This window comes from Ovis aries, chromosome 23 (genome assembly GCF_016772045.2).
Source record: "Ovis aries strain OAR_USU_Benz2616 breed Rambouillet chromosome 23, ARS-UI_Ramb_v3.0, whole genome shotgun sequence".
Lineage (NCBI taxonomy): Eukaryota > Metazoa > Chordata > Mammalia > Artiodactyla > Bovidae > Ovis > Ovis aries.
In genome coordinates this window covers 2835036-2853077 of record NC_056076.1, presented here as the reverse complement: position 1 = coordinate 2853077, position 18042 = coordinate 2835036, and the positions used below count along the sequence as shown (strand labels likewise).

Here is an 18042-nt window from a genome sequence, read left to right as displayed (position 1 = left end):
GGCGCAGCCTCCCTCTCCCTCCGCCGGTCTCACCCCGCACAACCGGCCGGCACCCTGCCTCCCCAGCACCGTCTGCCTCGGCCTTGCTCACCAGCACCCGCTGGGCTGCGCCCTCCTCCTCTCCCCCAGTACTGACGAGCCTTCTCTTTCTGTCCACTCCTCGCCCAACAATCACGGTTTCTGAGGTTTCAGAAATACAGTTCAGATGGCGTCATCATCTGCTTTCGAAAACCATCCGTGGGGCACGTCTTCACTTAAAATTAGCACAGGAAGTCCTGACCCTGACGTAACCACAGATGCAGCTCTGGCCACTGCACATCCTGACCCCACGCGCTCCCACAGCCTTTGGTTTCCCCGCTGAGCCAGGTTTCTCCTTGGCAACCCCTCCTCCACCTCCCAGGTACCCTGCCGCATCCTTCACGGCTGGCATAACAGTTCCCAGACTCCCTTCCCCCAAACGCAAATCAGTCCCCTTGCTTCAAAAATATCTATTCCTCATCATAAATGGCTCTGCATAGGTGTTCATTAAATATCCTGTGAGCAAACAAGTAAATCACTCATGAAGGGGTCTTTTCATTTGTATTCCTGCCCCCCACCATCTTTTTCACTTTTCTCCAAGAACAGCTGGTCAGAACCCTGAGGCCATCCAGATATATCCTTTCTCTCTTAATGTTTTCATTTACTATAGCTTTCAAAAGAGGAGATGCAGTGAGACTCAGCATAATTCTTTAATAACTTGTGTTTATTCCATAGACATTCCCAGAATACAGTGACATGTCAGCCCCAGGCCAGGCGGGGACAGTGTGAACGGGTCAGCAACAGTTTTCTGAGAACTGGTTCCTAGTCCAGGTACTCTCAGACCATCTCCTTAACACCGTCTCAAGCAAAGAGTTGAGCAGTTGGAAGGCTGCTCAAGCAAGCCAGTATGGATGATGTGAATCTACCATCTTATTATTTTTAAAAACTAGAGCGACATTCGTCCGTTTCTTGGCACACCCTCAATTTTCACAATCCCTATAAGGTCACCAAGAGTGTCCTCATCGGGAACTTCTTTCCACGTCTGTAAACGGAATTGATCCAATGCAGGACATTCCAGAGGAAATTCAAACATCTTGGAAACACTGCCACGAATTCTTTTTAACGCCTCTCTTTTCCCTCCCATCCTTCGTCAAAGTGCCAGTTGCGGTGTAAGGTCTTAGAAGCGTTTTATAATATATAAGTTCATGGTTACAGAATCTGGAATTTATCTGAAAATAATCAGCCTTATTGATGTCAGACATTTTACATCATAGTCATTTACCTATTGCCTTGCAAATTATTTAAATGAGAAAGTACTCCAGTGACTTTATAAGCTCATCACAATAGTTCTCACAATTAAGTTCACTCTTCTGCTCCCTGAAGTTTTACATTATAATGGATGCTTCCTCGTGGTTTCCTGAAGTGATAGGATAAAAGAAATCATCTGAGAATCTCCAAAGACAACTCTCTTCCAAGAGACTATTTAATAATTATGCAACTGATTTAAGTGGCTTCTAAATGTTTTCTATTAATAGTGCAAGTTTAAATTCTAGTTTTCGGAGCAAACATGTCAGAAGAGGCTCCTTAATTTGTTTGGTTCATTACAAACTCAGCAGGTGTCTAGCCAAGGGCCCAACTTGTCCCTCTGCTGAGGGGCAAAGGCATCTGAGTGGCAGGCATTCTGTCTTGTCTAGCTCTGTGACACCCCACCGTCCAACTGCGTCCTCCCCAGAAACCCAGCCTCATCCCCCACAAAGGCCGGCCTCTTCCAAAGCACCCGGGCCTCATCGTGGTCAGTGTCCCGCTTCCTCTCGCTCAGGCATGGACGCTCCTGCCCCTGGCAGCTCTGTGTCTGAACCCTACCTGGCTGCACTTCCTCCTCCTTCATTTCTCCAGAAGCGTCGTCACCTAATACTACTTTGACCTCTTTTTCATTTTTACTTTTTCTTTAACAAGTGCGTATATTTTCCTGCCCTTTACCATGAGTGCCTAATCACACACACATATTTTTATTTTCAGTCTTGCTTCCTCCCTAAATCTTAGGTCCCTGTTTCTAGCTATTCTATTTTACGTCAGGACATTGTCTTTTACACATGAGGATAACAGTAATGGTGAGGATGCTGGTGGGGAGATTTCATTGCTAAGGGCTGGATTGCTCCCCCTGCGTCCACTGGTAGACACCAAACCCCCAGTGTGACTGGAGATGGGGCTTCAAGGACGTGACTGAGGAAACACACCATGAGCTCCTGGGAGGCCCTGACTCAACAGGACTGGCGCTCTTCTAAACAGAGAAGGAGACAGCAAGAAAGACGACCCCCACCCCGCCCTGCCGCGTGGGGACACGGCCAGGAGACGGCCGTCCCCAAGCCAAGGAGAGAGGCCTCCTGAGGAAGTCCTGGCCCCGGACGCCCGGCCTCCAGACCGTAGACGGCGAAACTCGCTGTCGGAGCTGCCCAGGGTGCGGGTTCTGAGAGGCGGCCTGAGCGGACGAATACATTCAGTTCTCCGTCTACAAAAAGGAGGACAGTTCTAGTCCCCCATCAGAGGGCCCGGGGTCCCCGTCGTCTCCCCCTGCGCCCTCTGCCCCAGGGGCAGGCGGCCCTGAAGCCCGGCCGGCCTGGCCTCCCGCCGGCCTGGCCCCGCTGAGGCGCCCCCGCGGGCTCCCCCCACCCCACGTCCCGGCTCACAGGCCGCCTGCTTCGGCCTCCTCTGTGCGGCTCCCATCCCAAAAGGCTCGCGTGTGGGCCGTGCTGGCGGCCTCCAGAGCCAAGAGGCCCGGAGATGCTGCGTCACCGGGGCGGCTCACCCTTCCCCTCCCATCTCTCCTCCCAGCGCCCGGCGCGGACCACGCAGTGAGCGGTGCTGCCCGGATCCCGGAACCTCCAAGGACTCGAGGTCTCAGCCGCAGCATTTTCGCAAAGAGCACCATCCACGTGCCCTGAGACCCGGGCCCCGTAGAGGCCCAGGCCTGGCCCTGCCCCGGCCGGGCCCCGGGAGGCAGGAAGGCTCCGGAGCTAGGGCGCGTCGGCCCCGGAGCCTGCGTGTCCTTCCTCCACCCTGGGCCCTGGGACCCCAGTCCCTGCTCCCCTATCTGCTCCCAGGCCCTGAGGCCCGTCTTTCCTTCCACGACCAAAAGGCTTCCCACAGGCCTGATAACCCATCCGGCCAACAGCCGGCAGGTGGCCTCCCGTGAACGTGAGTGAGCTCGCGTCTGCCCGCGGCTGTGTCCGCCTTCAAGGGCTGTGTCCGCCTTCAAGGGCTGAGCCCCTCTGGCCCTGCTTCCCCGCGGCTGGGGGCAGGGGGCGGCCTCCTGGGCTGAGCACACCGAGGGATTCCCTCCAGCGCTTTGTCGTCCTCGCCCTCAGCATGGACGCGATGCTCATCCTTCTGGCAGAGGGGATGTGTCCTCAGGAGCCCGGCCGGCCTCCCGACGCCCTCTTCTTCAGGACTTGGCCTTGCTCTGTTTGCTGCACTCGTCTGCTTCTGAGATTTGATGTTGTTGTTCAGTCACTCAGTCATATCTGACTCTTTGTGACCCCATGGACCGCAGCACACCAGGCTTCCCTGTCCTTCACCATCTCCCGGAGCTTGCTCAGACTCATATCCATTGAGTCAGGGATGCCATCCAACCATCTCGTGTCTCCTCCCCTCCTCCTCCTGCCGTTAGCATTTCCCAGCATCAGGGTCTTGTCCAATGAATTGGCTCTTCACATCGGGCGGCCAAAGTATTGAAGCTTCAGCATCAGTCCTAATGAACACTCAGGACTGATCTCCTTCAGGATGGACTGGTTGGATCTCCTTGCAGTCCCAGGGACTCTCAGGAGTCTTCTCCAGCCTCACAGTTGGGAGAAGGCAATGGCAGTTAGAACGGTCAGTTCTTAGATTTGTGCGCGTGTCATTCTGGCCACCGAGTCTGCCCCCAGGAGAAGATTACAGCACTTGACAGCTGGGCACTCGGCCCCCAAGGCAGCCCTGCCTCCAGGGCACCTGGACCCCGCTGGAGCCGGCAGGCGTGAGTTGCACTGGGGACAGAGGGAGGAACGCCATCTCACTCATGGCCAAGGACGGGATGCGCCCTCCGTGCCTTCACACATCTTCAGCTCAGCATCCCCCTCACCAGGCAGCAAGCCCACAGTCTGGCATGCAGTAGGTGCTCAATACCTGTATGCTGACAGAAATGATGAATAAAATGTGTTTGTAACGGTTACTTTACATTCAAGTGTGACCCCCATCTGCCATCTAGTGGTGGGAGCGGGCAACTTCGGGAGGACAAGCTTGGGCCGCGCGGCTGGGATGCTGACCAGGAAGGAGGGGCCCTGGGTTCCAGGGCAGGTCCCCCACCCCCGCCCCGTCTGCGGGAGGAGCCCTGGGGATTCCGCCCTGGGGCCAAACCTGACACCTGTGGAGCGGGGCGGGGGAAACCTTTGAAAAGACAGCAAACTGAACGATGCCAAGGGGAAGGAGCCCCAGTTAAATGCATGTGAAGTTTCCAGGGGTCCAGCAGGGAAGACTGGGCCAATATTCGAGGTTATGCTTGATACTCTAGTGGGAAAATCTGTTTTGCTCCCAACTTTGCAGGGATCAGATCCATGGGGAGCTTTGACTGAAAAATACAGGAACACAGCGTTCTGCATTTCCTGAAGGAACCCACAGACAATGGGGGAACATTTAAGTGAATTCAGAAGAAAGAGAAAGAGGGAAAGTGAAGACAGCAGGGAATAGGTGTCAGAGAGATGCCCGCACGACGCACACTCTCTATGAAAGATTATAAAGGTGCACAAAGACTGCACACTCCAAGCACCTGTGGGTGTGAGGGGGTGGGGGTCACGTGACCCCTCTGGACCCTCCCCCGCCAACCTCCTTCTGGTTAAACAAGAATTTTAGCCGACATGGTCTCTGGGGGGTTTACAGCCCTCACGTTTTCCAGGCAGATGCCTAACTAAAACCTTAATGTGCGTTCATGACAGGTGTGAACTTTTCAGATATTTCCTTGAATGGTTCGTTTGTTTCCATAGGAGTCATTCCAAACCCAAGGGCGCTGAACTCGGTTCAAACGCTACATGATTCATTAATACGTTAGCCTGCGCCTGGGTTGCTTGGAACCCTAACAGGACCTCCAGAAGGGATCCAGGGCATGGGAGGGGGCCTGCCATGCTGAGAGCTGTGATCTCCCTGGTACTAGGTGAGTCAGGCTTGAAGGTGGCCAAACACAGCATCGTGAGCAGGCATCAAGAATCACTGTCTGCGATGAGCCACCAGCGTCTTAGAAAATCCCGGACATGACTTGACCTCAGGCTGCACAGACAGCTGTGAGACTGGAGCCAGTCCTATTCTTGGGGAAATTAGGAGGAAGCTATGAAGGTTCAGAAGGAAATGGCAACCCACTCCAGTACTCTTGCCTGGAGAATCCCATGGACTCCTCAGAGGAACCTGGTGGGCTACAGTCCAAGGGGTTGCAGAGAGTCGGACATGACTGAGCAACTTCACTTCACTTCACTTCATGAAGGTTCCCTCCACACCCCCACACCTGACTCTGAATTCACGGCCTAATCGCTCCCAGCTGTAGGGGTACCTCCGGGGCATCTTGACCCACCTGCCACACGGGGCAGGCACTCAGACCATCCCAGGGCATGAGCACAGACCCTGGAAGTCCCCACCCCTGCTCCCCACCGGCCCACTCCACATCCACCCCCCCACCGCCATCCCCCACACCACCCGCCCCCCACAGAGCACAACCAGACATCCACCACTTCACTCCTGAGAATGAGACTAGGTACCAAGACCCAGACTCTGGGTGATGGAAAACCAACGAGGAGCGAGGTTTTGGAAGAAACTCCACCGAAGGATCAAGGAATGTAAGGAATGCAACATTCCTGCTATCGTGGTTTTTAAAAACACATCCCTTGGAGATACACACTGGAGTATTTACAGTTGAAATGTCATGACGTCTGGGAATTACTTAAGTGATTCCAAGTCAAAACAACTATGCCAACAAAGTAAAAGATGCCAACACAAGCTGGCAAAATGTTGTCATTGTCGGATCCGGAAGATGAATATGAATGAGTGTGCTTGCGGGTCTCATTTTTCTATTTTAAAAGTCAGAATGCATGTAGAATAGTAGGAGAAAACCAATTGCAACCATAAGGTCCTGGATAACTTGCGCGCGTGCATACTAAATCGATTCAATCCTATCTGACTCTTTTCGACCCTATGGACTGTAGCCTGCCAGGTTCTTTCGTCCTTGAGATTCTCCAGGCAAGAATACTGGAGAGGGTTGCCAGGCCCTCCTCCAGGGGATCTTCCCGACCCAGGGATCGAACCTGGGTCTCCTGCATTGCAGGTGGATGCTTTACCATCTGCGCCATCTGAGAAGCCCCCTTGACAACATGAGACAATTCAGCAAAGGTGATGGTGGTATTCAAAGCTGCCATGGGGAGAAGTGACCGTGGACTATTTTTTTAGGACGATTGACACTAAAAGACAAGACATGATAGATGGAGAGGAAGCAGAGGACCAAGGATGGGTTTCATCCATACTTGGGGGTGGTTCTGAGGAAGCGGACGTCTAAAGTGTGAAAGGAGGAGCAAGGAGAGAAGGGAAGGCTGGGTCTGCAGGAGCTCAGCTGATGGTTCTGACAGGACACACGTGAACTCACACTCAGAAATCAGCGTCCCTACCCCTGTTACCCCTGTGTGTCTGTTCTTCACATACAGAAAGTCAACCAAGAGAACCTTTGATCCCTCTGAAATACGATCCCAGAAATCCAAAACCTGTTCTGATTGGTGACATTCCCCCGTCTGTCTCTTGAAGGCGGGCCATGTATCTACACTCCTGACCCACGGACTGGGGTGGTTTCTGTGCTTCAGAAAGATGAACCGTATCATAGGAAGATCATATCCCTACAGGCTGCATGCAGGGCGTCAAGGCGAAACAGCAGTGCAGCAGCAAGTCACTGGCCGCGTCGCTTTAACTGACTGCGTCACCTCTGATCTACTTTTTTTTAAACTTGCTAAGTGGGGCTAATAATGCCTGCTTTGAAGAGCACTGAGGCTTGAATGAGCTAAAAGATAGATGCAAACTTCTACCTCAGTTCCAGGCACACGGACAGTCCTGTTACATAGGATGGTGTTGCCATTGGTCTGGATTTACCTCAAGGCTGAAAGGGGCATCACCTGGACCTAGACTAGGACGATTCGCCTGTGCAGGACTGCCTGGCCCGTGTCCTTCCTGGCCTTTGTCTTTCTCAGCCTAAAAGGTCTCACCTTTTCTGTCTCATGTTCAAGCTTCCTCTTGACACCTGGATTGTCTACCTCTGGCTTGTCTCTGGTCCTTGAACTTGAAGGACGACAGACACACACACGGGAGCTGAGGAGAGATGCCCGGAGTCTACACAGACCCAGGCTGTTCTGCTGATGTGGGGTTTTGTCAGTGTCTTCCCCCTGGTATGTGTCATGGATCTCTGCCTGAAGCCTCACTTTGAGTTAATGTCATCAAGGGATAATTGACAATGATCCCCGTCCCTTTCCTCTGTCAGATCTGACAAGTCAAAAATATGTTCTGAACGTTCCGAGGGGCATTTCTCAGAATGCATCTCCTCAGGCTCTGCCTCACTGAACCTCACGTCACTTCTCTCCCTCATGTCAAGATCTTCTCACAGATGATCCCAGTCAACCAAGGTCTGATATCAGATGCAAATTTCAATTTTAATTCCAAGTCATTACCCCAGTCATTTTATAAGTTTGTTTCCAAAATTTCAGGCGCATGCCTCCCGGTCCCAGGGATACATGGCATTTAGTCGCTTTCTTGAGCTCCTCGACCTCTCTCCCCACGGACCCCATCCCGCTTCCATCCACACCCCCAGAGCCTGTACCCTTCTGGCTCAGAATTCGTGTTGACATCTGCCTTCCTCCTCGACTGTGAGGTCGCCAAGAGCAGGTGCCATTTTGCTCCTCTTTCTATGCCGGTGGTGAGGGCTGCACTGAGACTGGCTGGCTCTCAGAATTTGTTGAATGAATTTATGTCAAAACCTTTCTGCATAACTTCTACAGTTTCAGAGGAGCCTGAAGTCCAATGAGGTCTGGTTCCACCTGCCCTCTCCGTGCAGGGACCCTGGTCCTGCTGCCCTCACTCCAAGCTTCTGCTTGACTGCTCCAGGGTCAATCTGTCGGTTCAAGGGGCAGGTCGCCCTGCTGTTAAATGGCCGGACCTCGGGTCATCCTGTCTGCTGAGCCCAACTCAGCCTGTACCTTCCGCCCGCCTGTCCCAGGTCTGCAGTGCGAGACATCCAGAACTCGCTGTTTCTCAGGGCAGACCTCCGACGACCTCACAACTGCTCTCCTGTCTCATGTGACATATGCCTTTCTTCCCTGAAAGAAACTCCCTCTTTGGGTCTCCGTGACCCCGTCCTGGAAGTGCATCTAGTTTGCCTTCAAGACTCTCTAAATGTCATTCCCAGAACTGAACAGAAAGTGGAGACTGGAGAGGCAGAGTCAAGTGGGAATGGGGCTTCTTGCGACCTGACCACGGCACTTCTGCTGATGAACCCCAGGACGAGGAAAGGAGCGCGCCCTCTTGCCCTGCCGCGGCTGGAGCTGTCAGCAGCCAAGCCAGGGGCTCCCTGGGACGCCCTGCTCGCGGCAGATCTGACATCCCTTTGGGAGAGGGGGCTTAGGCTGGGGGGCTCTCCATCACGTCCTCTTTAGTTGAAATGAGAGACAGAGACAGAGAAGAGGGAGGGAGGGGAAGAGCATTCTCAGTGCAATCTTCGTTTCACCGTCTCTTTCGTCTTCCCGTAAAGGAAACCGGCCGGAGGGCTGTGTGACAGCCACGTGCTCCCAGACTCCGGATTCCGGCAGGACTCCCCGCCCTTGGAGCCTGTCAGGTCGGGAGCACCAGCCGGCAGAGAGGAAGTCAGACAGTCCAAGGACTTGGCACACAGGCAGATACCAGGGCATTTCACACTCCCTTTTCAGTATTTTTGCTGATCTCTTGAAGAATGAAAAGTGGAAGCGTTACCGCTCAGTCGTGTCCCAACTGTTTGCGACCCCATGGACTGTATAGTCCACCAGGCTCCTCTGTCCATGGGATTCTCCAGGCAAGAATATTGCTGCGGGTTGCCATGCCCTCCTCCAGGGGATCTTCCCGACCCAAGGATTGAACCCACGTCTCCTGCATTGCAGGCAGTCTTCATTGTTTGAGCCACTATGAAGAATACCTCACATTTTGAAAACACAAGACTGAGAACATGTGTAGCAGACCAGGAACGCACCACTCTCGTTTTCAAATGGCAAATCAGTGAGGGGGAGGAAAGGTCCCGTCGCAGGGGGTGGTGGGGGGCGGGGGGTTGGCGCAGGGATTTGTCTTGTGTGTGTGCAGCTCAGCCACATTTGCCTTGAGCAGTGTGCGAGGCAAATCACAGATGCAGTCAACGTTCAGACACCATCAGCCACCTCATTCCCACCGCCAAGGGGGACATCCATGGGCTTGCAGCAGGACACCCATGTGGCTCTTTGGTGACCAGTGGATGGACAGAGAAAAGACAGCTGTCCTCCTGGAGGAAAGAGTGCAGTCACCCGCAGGACACTCCAGATGTGCGTCTGTGGTTTGAACCCGCGGAAATCACACACCCGTGTTCCCTGGAGGGAACTCTGCATACCTGATGACACACAGGTACCTGGGCCTGTTTCTGCCTGTTTCATATACTGGGAGGGAGCCGGGCTGCCTCTGCCTTTAGCATCAGCACCTTTCTCACCAGACCCAGCCACCTGGGGGGAACGGGGCTCTCAAATGAGCCACGATAAACTGAGATCCCACGCAAAGTCCAGGTCTGATGTCTGCAAACACCTAAAGACTCTCTGAAAGCCCCTCAAACTCATTTCCACCCGAGAACGCAGGGGCACAAGGGGGCCGTCCGTGACCCCCCCGGATGCCCCCTTCACTGTCCAGCCTCGACCTTCTGCCCTGACAGACACAACGTGAAGGGCACGTCAGGTTCCCACCCTTCCTGCCTTTCCCTGCCAGCTCAGACAGAAATCTGTTTCACTTCAAAACTCAGGTTTATCTTTCCAAACTGAAATTCTGTTACTGCATCCGAGGGCCCAAGTCCTGTTTCTGCCATCTGAGCAGCAAATGTACTGCAAGTTGAAAAATGCTGCATTTGGTGTCGGAGAATGAGAGGTGCTGGGGGTGAATGAGAAACACAGTCACCTTTAAAGAAGAGAAACAGTGTGTGCGCTCTGGAGTCCACACACTTGAAAAAAAAAAAATCCTCTGGCCACCTTAGCACGTTGTTAGATGAACCGTCTTGTGGGATCATCCCTCAAACTCTTCTGCTTATATAAATAAAGAGCACTAACACCTGGGGTTTGCCAACAAAAATCTTCAAATGCTAGACCCTGACGGGCTGTCAAACGATTCAAGCCACCTCCTGAAATAGGGGAAAAAGGTCTTTTCAAGAACTCAAGAACTCCAAGATGTTTTTATTGATTTCAATTTCCAATAAAATGAATATGTCTTATCTAAATATTTTTATCACACAACTGAAACATTGAATTATTTTTTTCAGAAATAGAGTTAAATACATCAATCTAGTTACAAATTCTAATATAAAGAGTACAAAATATAATGTTATAAATTGTATTTTAAAAAAAGAAATACAAATTCTGTGGTCTTTTGCATTTCACTGCCTCAAAGCATAATTAGCAAAGTTGAAGAATGAACATTTTCTCTCGGTCATTCCACAAAGACACGCTTACAGGGGCACCTGAACCATCGCCTGAAGTCCTGGCCTGTCGTTTTCCTTTCTCTTCCTTTCTGCTCCGTGTATAAAATGTCCTGTGATTTGAGCTCACCCAGGTGAGAAGCAGTGGAACAATACACGCTACTTCAGGTCTGGAGACATTTGGAAAGTGGCAAAGCAAACCTGGGGAGACCCAGCTGTTTTCTGTGCGTTGCTCAGACCTCCGGGGGCAGGGCAAGGAGGGGGGTGTTTGCCTGCTTTGAAGATGGAATGTGGGTGAAGAGAGTCTCCCCGTGAGACACCAGGAGGTCTCCGTGCAGCTGTGACCTCGCTCTAACTGGACCTGCCACCCTGCGGGCTACACTCTGACTCCTGGTGGACAGAAGGTGCCTCAGCCTGCACCAGCGGCCCAAGGAGGCGGCACAGGTCTCCGCACCTGCGGCCTGCGAGTGCCTGACTACAGCCCAGAGGATGCAGCTGGGTGATAGCTCACATCCTGGGGGCGTCTGTGTACAACCTGGGACGGAGCGCTCTTGACATCTGGGCACAAACCTCCCTCACGTCACCAAAGTGGCCTCTGTCATTCCTGGGGCCGTTCCCGGAGCATCTTCATGAAAGGGAGTGTCTTTGTTGGTTTAAAAGATAAGTAGCCATGGGGAGGCAGCTCTTAAAGCACTGGGTACTTCTCAAAGCCTAGGAGGCACCACCCCCTTGGCCTGAGGATCTGGACTGTGTCACAGCCCAGGGGAAACGCATCCGTCTGAGACGGCCCCAGGCCTCCCAGGAGCCAGGGGAAAGGAGAGACAGGACAGCGGACGGACGCCCGGAGAAGGTGCTGAGCGGCTGAGTGTCCAGAGGATCGAAACGCTCGTTCTTCAAGCTAAGGAATAAGAGCGAATAACCTGAAAGACCTCGATAAGCTCATCATTCGTGTCGCTTGAGTTGGACGAGGAGGAAGAGGCGTGAGCAAGGAGCAGGAGTGAGACCAGCAGGCCGGGAGCGCAGGTGGGGGTCGGGGGGAGACACACGGAGAAGCTGAGGTGCGGAACCGAACCCTTTATTGTCTACGTTACATCTGACGCAACACGGCAAGATCCTGCCGAGAAACAAGGAGACAGCAGAGGAGGAGAGGTAGCAGAAAGTCTGTAACAGTCGGAAGGCGACGTACAGGAGAGACCACGCGGAAATCCTCATTCGAAAAAAGGCGAATCAAACCACACTGGCTAAATAAATAAGTAAAACACAAATCATATTAAATACTATGGTCGAACTGACATCAACGCATGAGCAAACCCATACAATACTGATGATCAGTGGAGGAAAGGAACCAGTCGGGCCCCAGGTGGCTCGTCTCGGAGGCAGCGTCCTCGGAGGGCCTCCCCACCCCCTCTTCTGCTGAATGAAGTGAAAACCTCATTTCTGTGCTCTGGGCAGAAACAAGTATTCCAACTGGCTTGGGCTGTGCGTCCAGCCAGCAGGGCCCCAGGAAGCACCCTTCCAGCAGGCTGCCCACAGAGGGGCTCCCAGGATGCCGTCTGTGGCTCTGAAGGTGCGCACATAGCAACTCCTCTGCGCCATACTACGTACAGAGCTCCTTTAATAACAGAAACACAGAGAAACAGCAGGCCCTGAACTGTCACCCTTCACTGTCAGCCAAGAAAATAAAAGCCAGAAAATACAGAAATGATCACTGGGGGGAGACTACGGACGTGATCAAACGAAAGTCGACAGAAAGGCATTCTGATTCCCAGTGTGAACAAAGGAATGTGTCTCTGTGGCTTTGTTCAAATAACTTGACAGGACAGTCAATTACAGCCGCTGATCATATCTGCACGGACATCCCTAATGACACCAACACGACAGGTCACTCTGGAACATATCTGGTGTAAGAATATCAGGAAAAAATAAGTAAAAAAGTTATATATATATACATACACATATATGCCTATATATGTGTGTGTACATACGTGTATACATATTTATAGATATAAGCTAGCCAGCTACATTGCATCGCTGCAAAGTAACCTGAACCGTCAAGTAATTTAAATTCAGTAACAAGTAGAATCCAGAACCAAACATTAACTAAGAACAACAACAATAACAACAACAATAATAATAATATAATTCAACAAATCATTAGAACAGGAAAACCACACTTTAGGGTTTGTGTGTGTGTGTGTATTTAAACAACTCTTTGTATCAGAAGCCCATTTCTACAAAAACTGCACTAATCCATTACTGTATTAAGTAAACTGTCGCTCTCACCAGTTTTAAAGGTTAGGATAATTTCTGTACATGTAAAATTATTGCTTTTTTGAAAAATATATTTAGCATGCTCGTTTTAATCCGTTTCCTGCCTTTACAAAATTTCACAATTAAAAAAAAAAAACCTAGTAAAGCTTTTGCAAAAAATTTCACAGAACATTTTCATTCAAGGCAGCAGTAACTTGTGATAATGCATAAGATCACTATGTGCAAAAACCTGAACGTCTCAGAAACCCCGCCACCACACACAGTGTCATGGCGATGGGAAAAGAAAACATGTATCTCTGCGGAATACAATTTTAACTGCATACACTGCAAGGCTTAAGATCCTTTCTTACGGGCCTTAACCCCCCGCTAAAACTTGCCTCTGTGTGACTGAGGAAGAGGTATATAAAGCCGCCCCCACCCACGGGCCTGGGGGCTTCCCCGGTCTGGGAACGAGGGGACTCGCGAGTGGAGGCCCCCAGGCCCGAGAAGAAAAGACGCCTACTTGCTGGGACATATGGACGGGAAGGTGGGGGGGCAGGAGGACCCCAGAGCGCCAGGACCCAGGGGTGACCTGGCCCCCCACCTGCTCCAGGGGTTCTCCCACTCGAGTCAAAGGGTCCGGGTCGGGGGTGGAGGGGTTCAGTGGCTAGATCATTTGTTAAGACGGGCAGTCTTCTGTTGTAAGCAGTTTGCAGAATGTAGCCCTGTTACCAGAAGGTCCTGAGAATAAACAAAGAAGCCTGCTTTTCTTAGTGTTCAACTAGCGCTCTTTCCCGAAACACAATCAAAGCCTTCCCACGGCCGTGTCACCTCTTCCGGGTTCACTGGGCACAGACGGGAGGGGAACTCAGCTGGGGCAGGCGGTGGGACCCCTGAAGACGGAGGGCCTCGTCACCCGGCACCCCCGCCGCCCCTTCGAGCCTGCTTCTACAGCACCTGAATGCCCGTCCTGCCTCTTACTATTTTAAATACGCACTAAGACGCGGAGAGGCTGGGGCATCGTCAGCACCCCGCCCCCCTGGCCCCCCGCCGTCAGTCCCAATGTCACCCCCGCGGTCCTCCAAAATCCCACGTGGCTGCTCCAGTCTGTCGACACACGCGAGCATCTTTCCAGTGTCTCGAACCTGTCTTGAACGATACCGATGCTCTGTGTCCCTACCGTGCCTGCCAACACCTCGCTTACTGCAAAAAGCACGGACTATGACTGGTGAGCACGTGGATGCGTAGACAACATCTACATGTACTTCTGAGAAGAGCATCTTCGCCGATGTTTAAACACGTGACAAGAAGCCCCCTTTAGCTTCCGCTCTGGCGGGCAGCTGCAGGATGCGAGGCGGTGTCCGGCTGGGGGGGTCTTCCACGGGGCGGCCAGGGTGGCTGTCTTGGGACGTCCGGGAGGGGGCTGCGGACGAGGTCACGGCACCAGAACGGACCAAGTGTATCTCTAGGTTCCCTTTCTGAGAGGCACTGTTTGGACAGCATCTGCGTTAGAATGGTCTCTCCCCTGGAGGAAAAAAGAGACAAGAGAAAAGCTCATTTCTGCCTTCCGGTTACTAAGGGCAGTTGTCTTACTACTTTCTTAGCGTCACCCAAAGCGAAAACAGTAACCTTCACAGAGCCGCCGAGTTGTAACTCATGACGCATGCTTACTTAACTTATATGTAGAGTACATCATGAGAAATGCTGGGCTGGAAGAAGCACAAGCTGGAATCAAGATTGATGGGAGAAATATCAGTAACCTCAGATATGCAGAGGACACCACCCTTACGGCAGAAAGTGAAGAATTAAAGAGTCTCTTGATAAAAGTGAAAGAGAAGAGTGAAAAGTTGGCTTAAAGCTCAACATTCAAAAAACTAAGATCATGGCATCCGGTCCCATCACTTCATGGCAAATAGATGGGGAAACAGTGGCTGACTTTATTTTTCTGGGCTCCAAAACCACTGCAGATGGTGACTACAGCCTCCATGAAATTAAAAGACGCTTACTCCTTGGAAGGAAAGTTATGCCAACCTAGAGAGCATATTAAAAAGCGAGACATTACTTTGCCAACAAAGGCCTGTCTAGTCAAGGCTATGGTTTTTCAAGTAGTCACGTATGGATATGAGAGTTGGACTATAAGGAAAGCTGAGCACCAAAGAACGGATGCTTCTGAACTGTGGTGTTGGAGAAGACTCTTGAGAGGCCCTTGAACAGCAAGGAGATCCGACCAGTCCACCCTAAAGGAGATCAGTCCTGGGTGTTCACTGGAAGGACTGATGTTGAAGCTGAAACTCCAGTACTTTGGCCACCTGGTGCAGAGAGCTGACTCATCTGAAACGACCCTGATGCTGGGAGGGCTTGAGGGCAGGAGGAGAAGGGGACGACACAGGATGAGATGGCTGGATGGCATGGGTTTGGGTGGACCCCGGGAGCTGGTGATGGACAGGGAGGCCTGGCGTGCTGCGCTTCATGGGGTCGCAAAGAGTCGGACACGACTGAGCGGCTGAACTGAACATGACACACGAGCAGGAGGAGCTTGCAATGCTTCCGAGGCAGCCTGGGCAACCGTCAGGGATCTACAGAGAGGCCCTGGGCATCTCCAGTCCGCACACCAGAACAGCAAATCCCAGGGTCTGAACCAGCTCTGGAGAAAAGGTTGAAAAGATGGCAGGGTGGGACTGGAGGAGGATTGGCAAGGTGGGACCGGTGGGCTTTCCCTGGCAGTCCAGTGGTTAAGACTCGGAGCTTCCAGTGCAGGGGCATGGGTTTAATCCCTGGTTAGGGAACTAAGATCTCACAAGTCATATGATGCAGCCAAAAATTTAAAAAAAAAAAGAAAGAAAGAAAGAAAAAAACAAGGAAAATCTGAGAAAATCATGGTCAAGGGGACCTAGGGAGTCAGGACAATTAGATGTAATGTCATATCCTGGAGGGGACCCTGGAAAAGGATCAAGAACATTAAGGGAAAACGGAGGAAATCTGAATCAAGTATGGATTTTCGTAAATAATTTTTTACTGAGCAAACTCTGGGAGATGGTGAAGGACAGGGAAGCCAGGAGTGCTGCAGTCCATGGGGGTCGCAAAGAGGCAGATAAGACTTAGCAAGTGAACAGCAACAATTTTTTAAAAGCAGTGCTCTGTAGTACAACGTAGGTTTACATGTGAACAACAATTCCAGAACAGGGTTAAATTTGGGGGCCGTATAAACAAACATTACAGCACTCCCACAGGTCTGTCAGGACCTGAGAGAATTCCACTCATTGCCAAAAATAACAACGGTGTTGGAAAAACGGAAGGGGTGTTCTAAAGTCATGGGACCTACAAGATGGAAGGGAGATGGAAGGGAGAGGGAAGGTGAGCCCCAGCTTTCAGACAGGGTCTCAGGCAACGTCTGAAGCATTACTGTCTGAACGATGGCACTTACAATCTGAGGACAACACAACAGGGCAAGATTAATCTCACTTAACTGCATTAACCTTCAACTGAATTCTCCATGAAGTAAAACCAACAGCTTGAAATTAGCATGCACAGATAAAATGCAGCGCTCGTGTGAAATTCTAACTGCTCTCCGGCTATGCCGGCAGCAAGCCTAGAAATAAGTTCAGGAGGAAGGTCCGGTTGACATAATGAATTAAATGCTTCTCTGTAGTTAACAGTTTCAGAAAACCCCTGTGGAAAGCTCTGCATTCAGATTTCCCGTCGACATCTAGGGGAAGTCAGAAAGATACCAACAACATTTCGTGCGGGGCTGGGGGCTGGGCACAGTGGTACGAACAGGGGGTTATTTGAAATGCAGGAAACAGTGACAGAATGTTGATTAAACTTCCTTAAGTAGACGGTGAATTTCCTGCAGCAAGTTTAAAGTGGAAGTCACTCAGTCGTGTTCAACTCTTTGTGACCCCAGGGGTATAGTCCATGGAATTCTCTAGGCCAGAATACTGGAGTGGGTAGCCCTTCCCTTCTCCAGGGGATCTTCCCAACTCAGGGATTGAACCAGGGTCTCCTGCATTGCAGGCGGATTCTTTACCAGCTATAAGGGAAGCCTGCAGTAAGCTGAGAAGGATATTTTGTATTTTTGCACAGCGACATCACGTGGGTAGAGATCCATCTCCGACGGCATTCATTAGAGGAAGGGAAATGGCCTTTGTGTTCACAACAGGAAAATGGGATTTCTTGTTGGCTGTTAGGTGACTGGCCTTGAGAATTTCTAGGAAGTAACTGTATGTAGCAAACACACTTGCCGAGGATTCCACAAATGGGTGAAGAATGTGTGTGAACATGCGTGTGTATTATGTGTGTGTGCGTCTACACTTTGTAAACACAACTCAGACTTCACCCAGGCAGCCCCTGGATTTCCCATCCTGCGGGCCAGAATTCACAAACTTGTACCGGCCGTTAGAGAGGAGACACGAGGGTGGCCGTGTGTCCTTAAAGGACTGAAGCTGCACACTGCAGGCGCGGAAAGTTTTCACACTACTTATTTTGGGGGGGACTGCAGAACCCAACCCAAACCACCAGGGTGTTCAATTCAGTCCACCAACCTCGAGGCAGACATGCCTGCTGTTCACGAATGACGGGATGCGCTCAACAGCACGTCACTCCTGAGAGGCGTTTTCACTCCCTCACTCACTGGGGCCATCACCTAACTGCTCACTGCAGCAGTCCTAAGGGTTTGTTAAGAAACGAACGCACTGCATCTGAGCAATCAGACGCCAGGGAAAAGGCAGCCATGGGAGAAAGTGTCACAGAAACACTTCAACTAAGTGGACTCATGATATCTGAGTACACACAGACTGTTCTTATTCTCCCACAAACAAAGAGTCATCAGAAAACGAGAAGCCTGCTCTTAGAAAATTTGGCTTTTCTCTACAGCGGCTGTGTGACTTGCAGGTTCTTCAGTAAGACTGAAAGAAACAGCTTTCCTTCAGGCATTTCAATGTTCTAGGGGTGAATGCTGACTTCTGGAATTTGATGAGACCTGCTTTTTCACCCCTTTTGTCTCACAAGGTAGAGGAAGGCATATGTGTTCCTGTATGAGGGTCAGTGACAGACAC

The 18042-nt window shown here is 51.5% G+C and overlaps 1 protein-coding gene across 9 annotated transcripts in view; it reads right to left on the bottom strand.

The window, feature by feature from the left end:
• Positions 1 to 2985: 2985 nt before the first annotated feature.
• The window catches only part of ZNF516 (zinc finger protein 516), a 108818-nt gene continuing 93761 nt past the window's right edge, over positions 2986 to 18042 (bottom strand). For 7 of the 9 annotated variants that reach the window (XM_060405505.1, XM_060405500.1, XM_060405501.1 and 4 more), the window contains one exon: positions 2986 to 4186. In XM_060405505.1, the coding sequence (XP_060261488.1) occupies positions 4115 to 4186 (72 nt within the window). In that variant the 3' untranslated portion in view covers positions 2986 to 4114. Of the gene's footprint in view, positions 4187 to 10476; positions 14514 to 18042 lie in introns of those variants that run through there. The other 2 variants (XM_027961050.2, XM_060405506.1) reach the window with 1 other exon arrangement.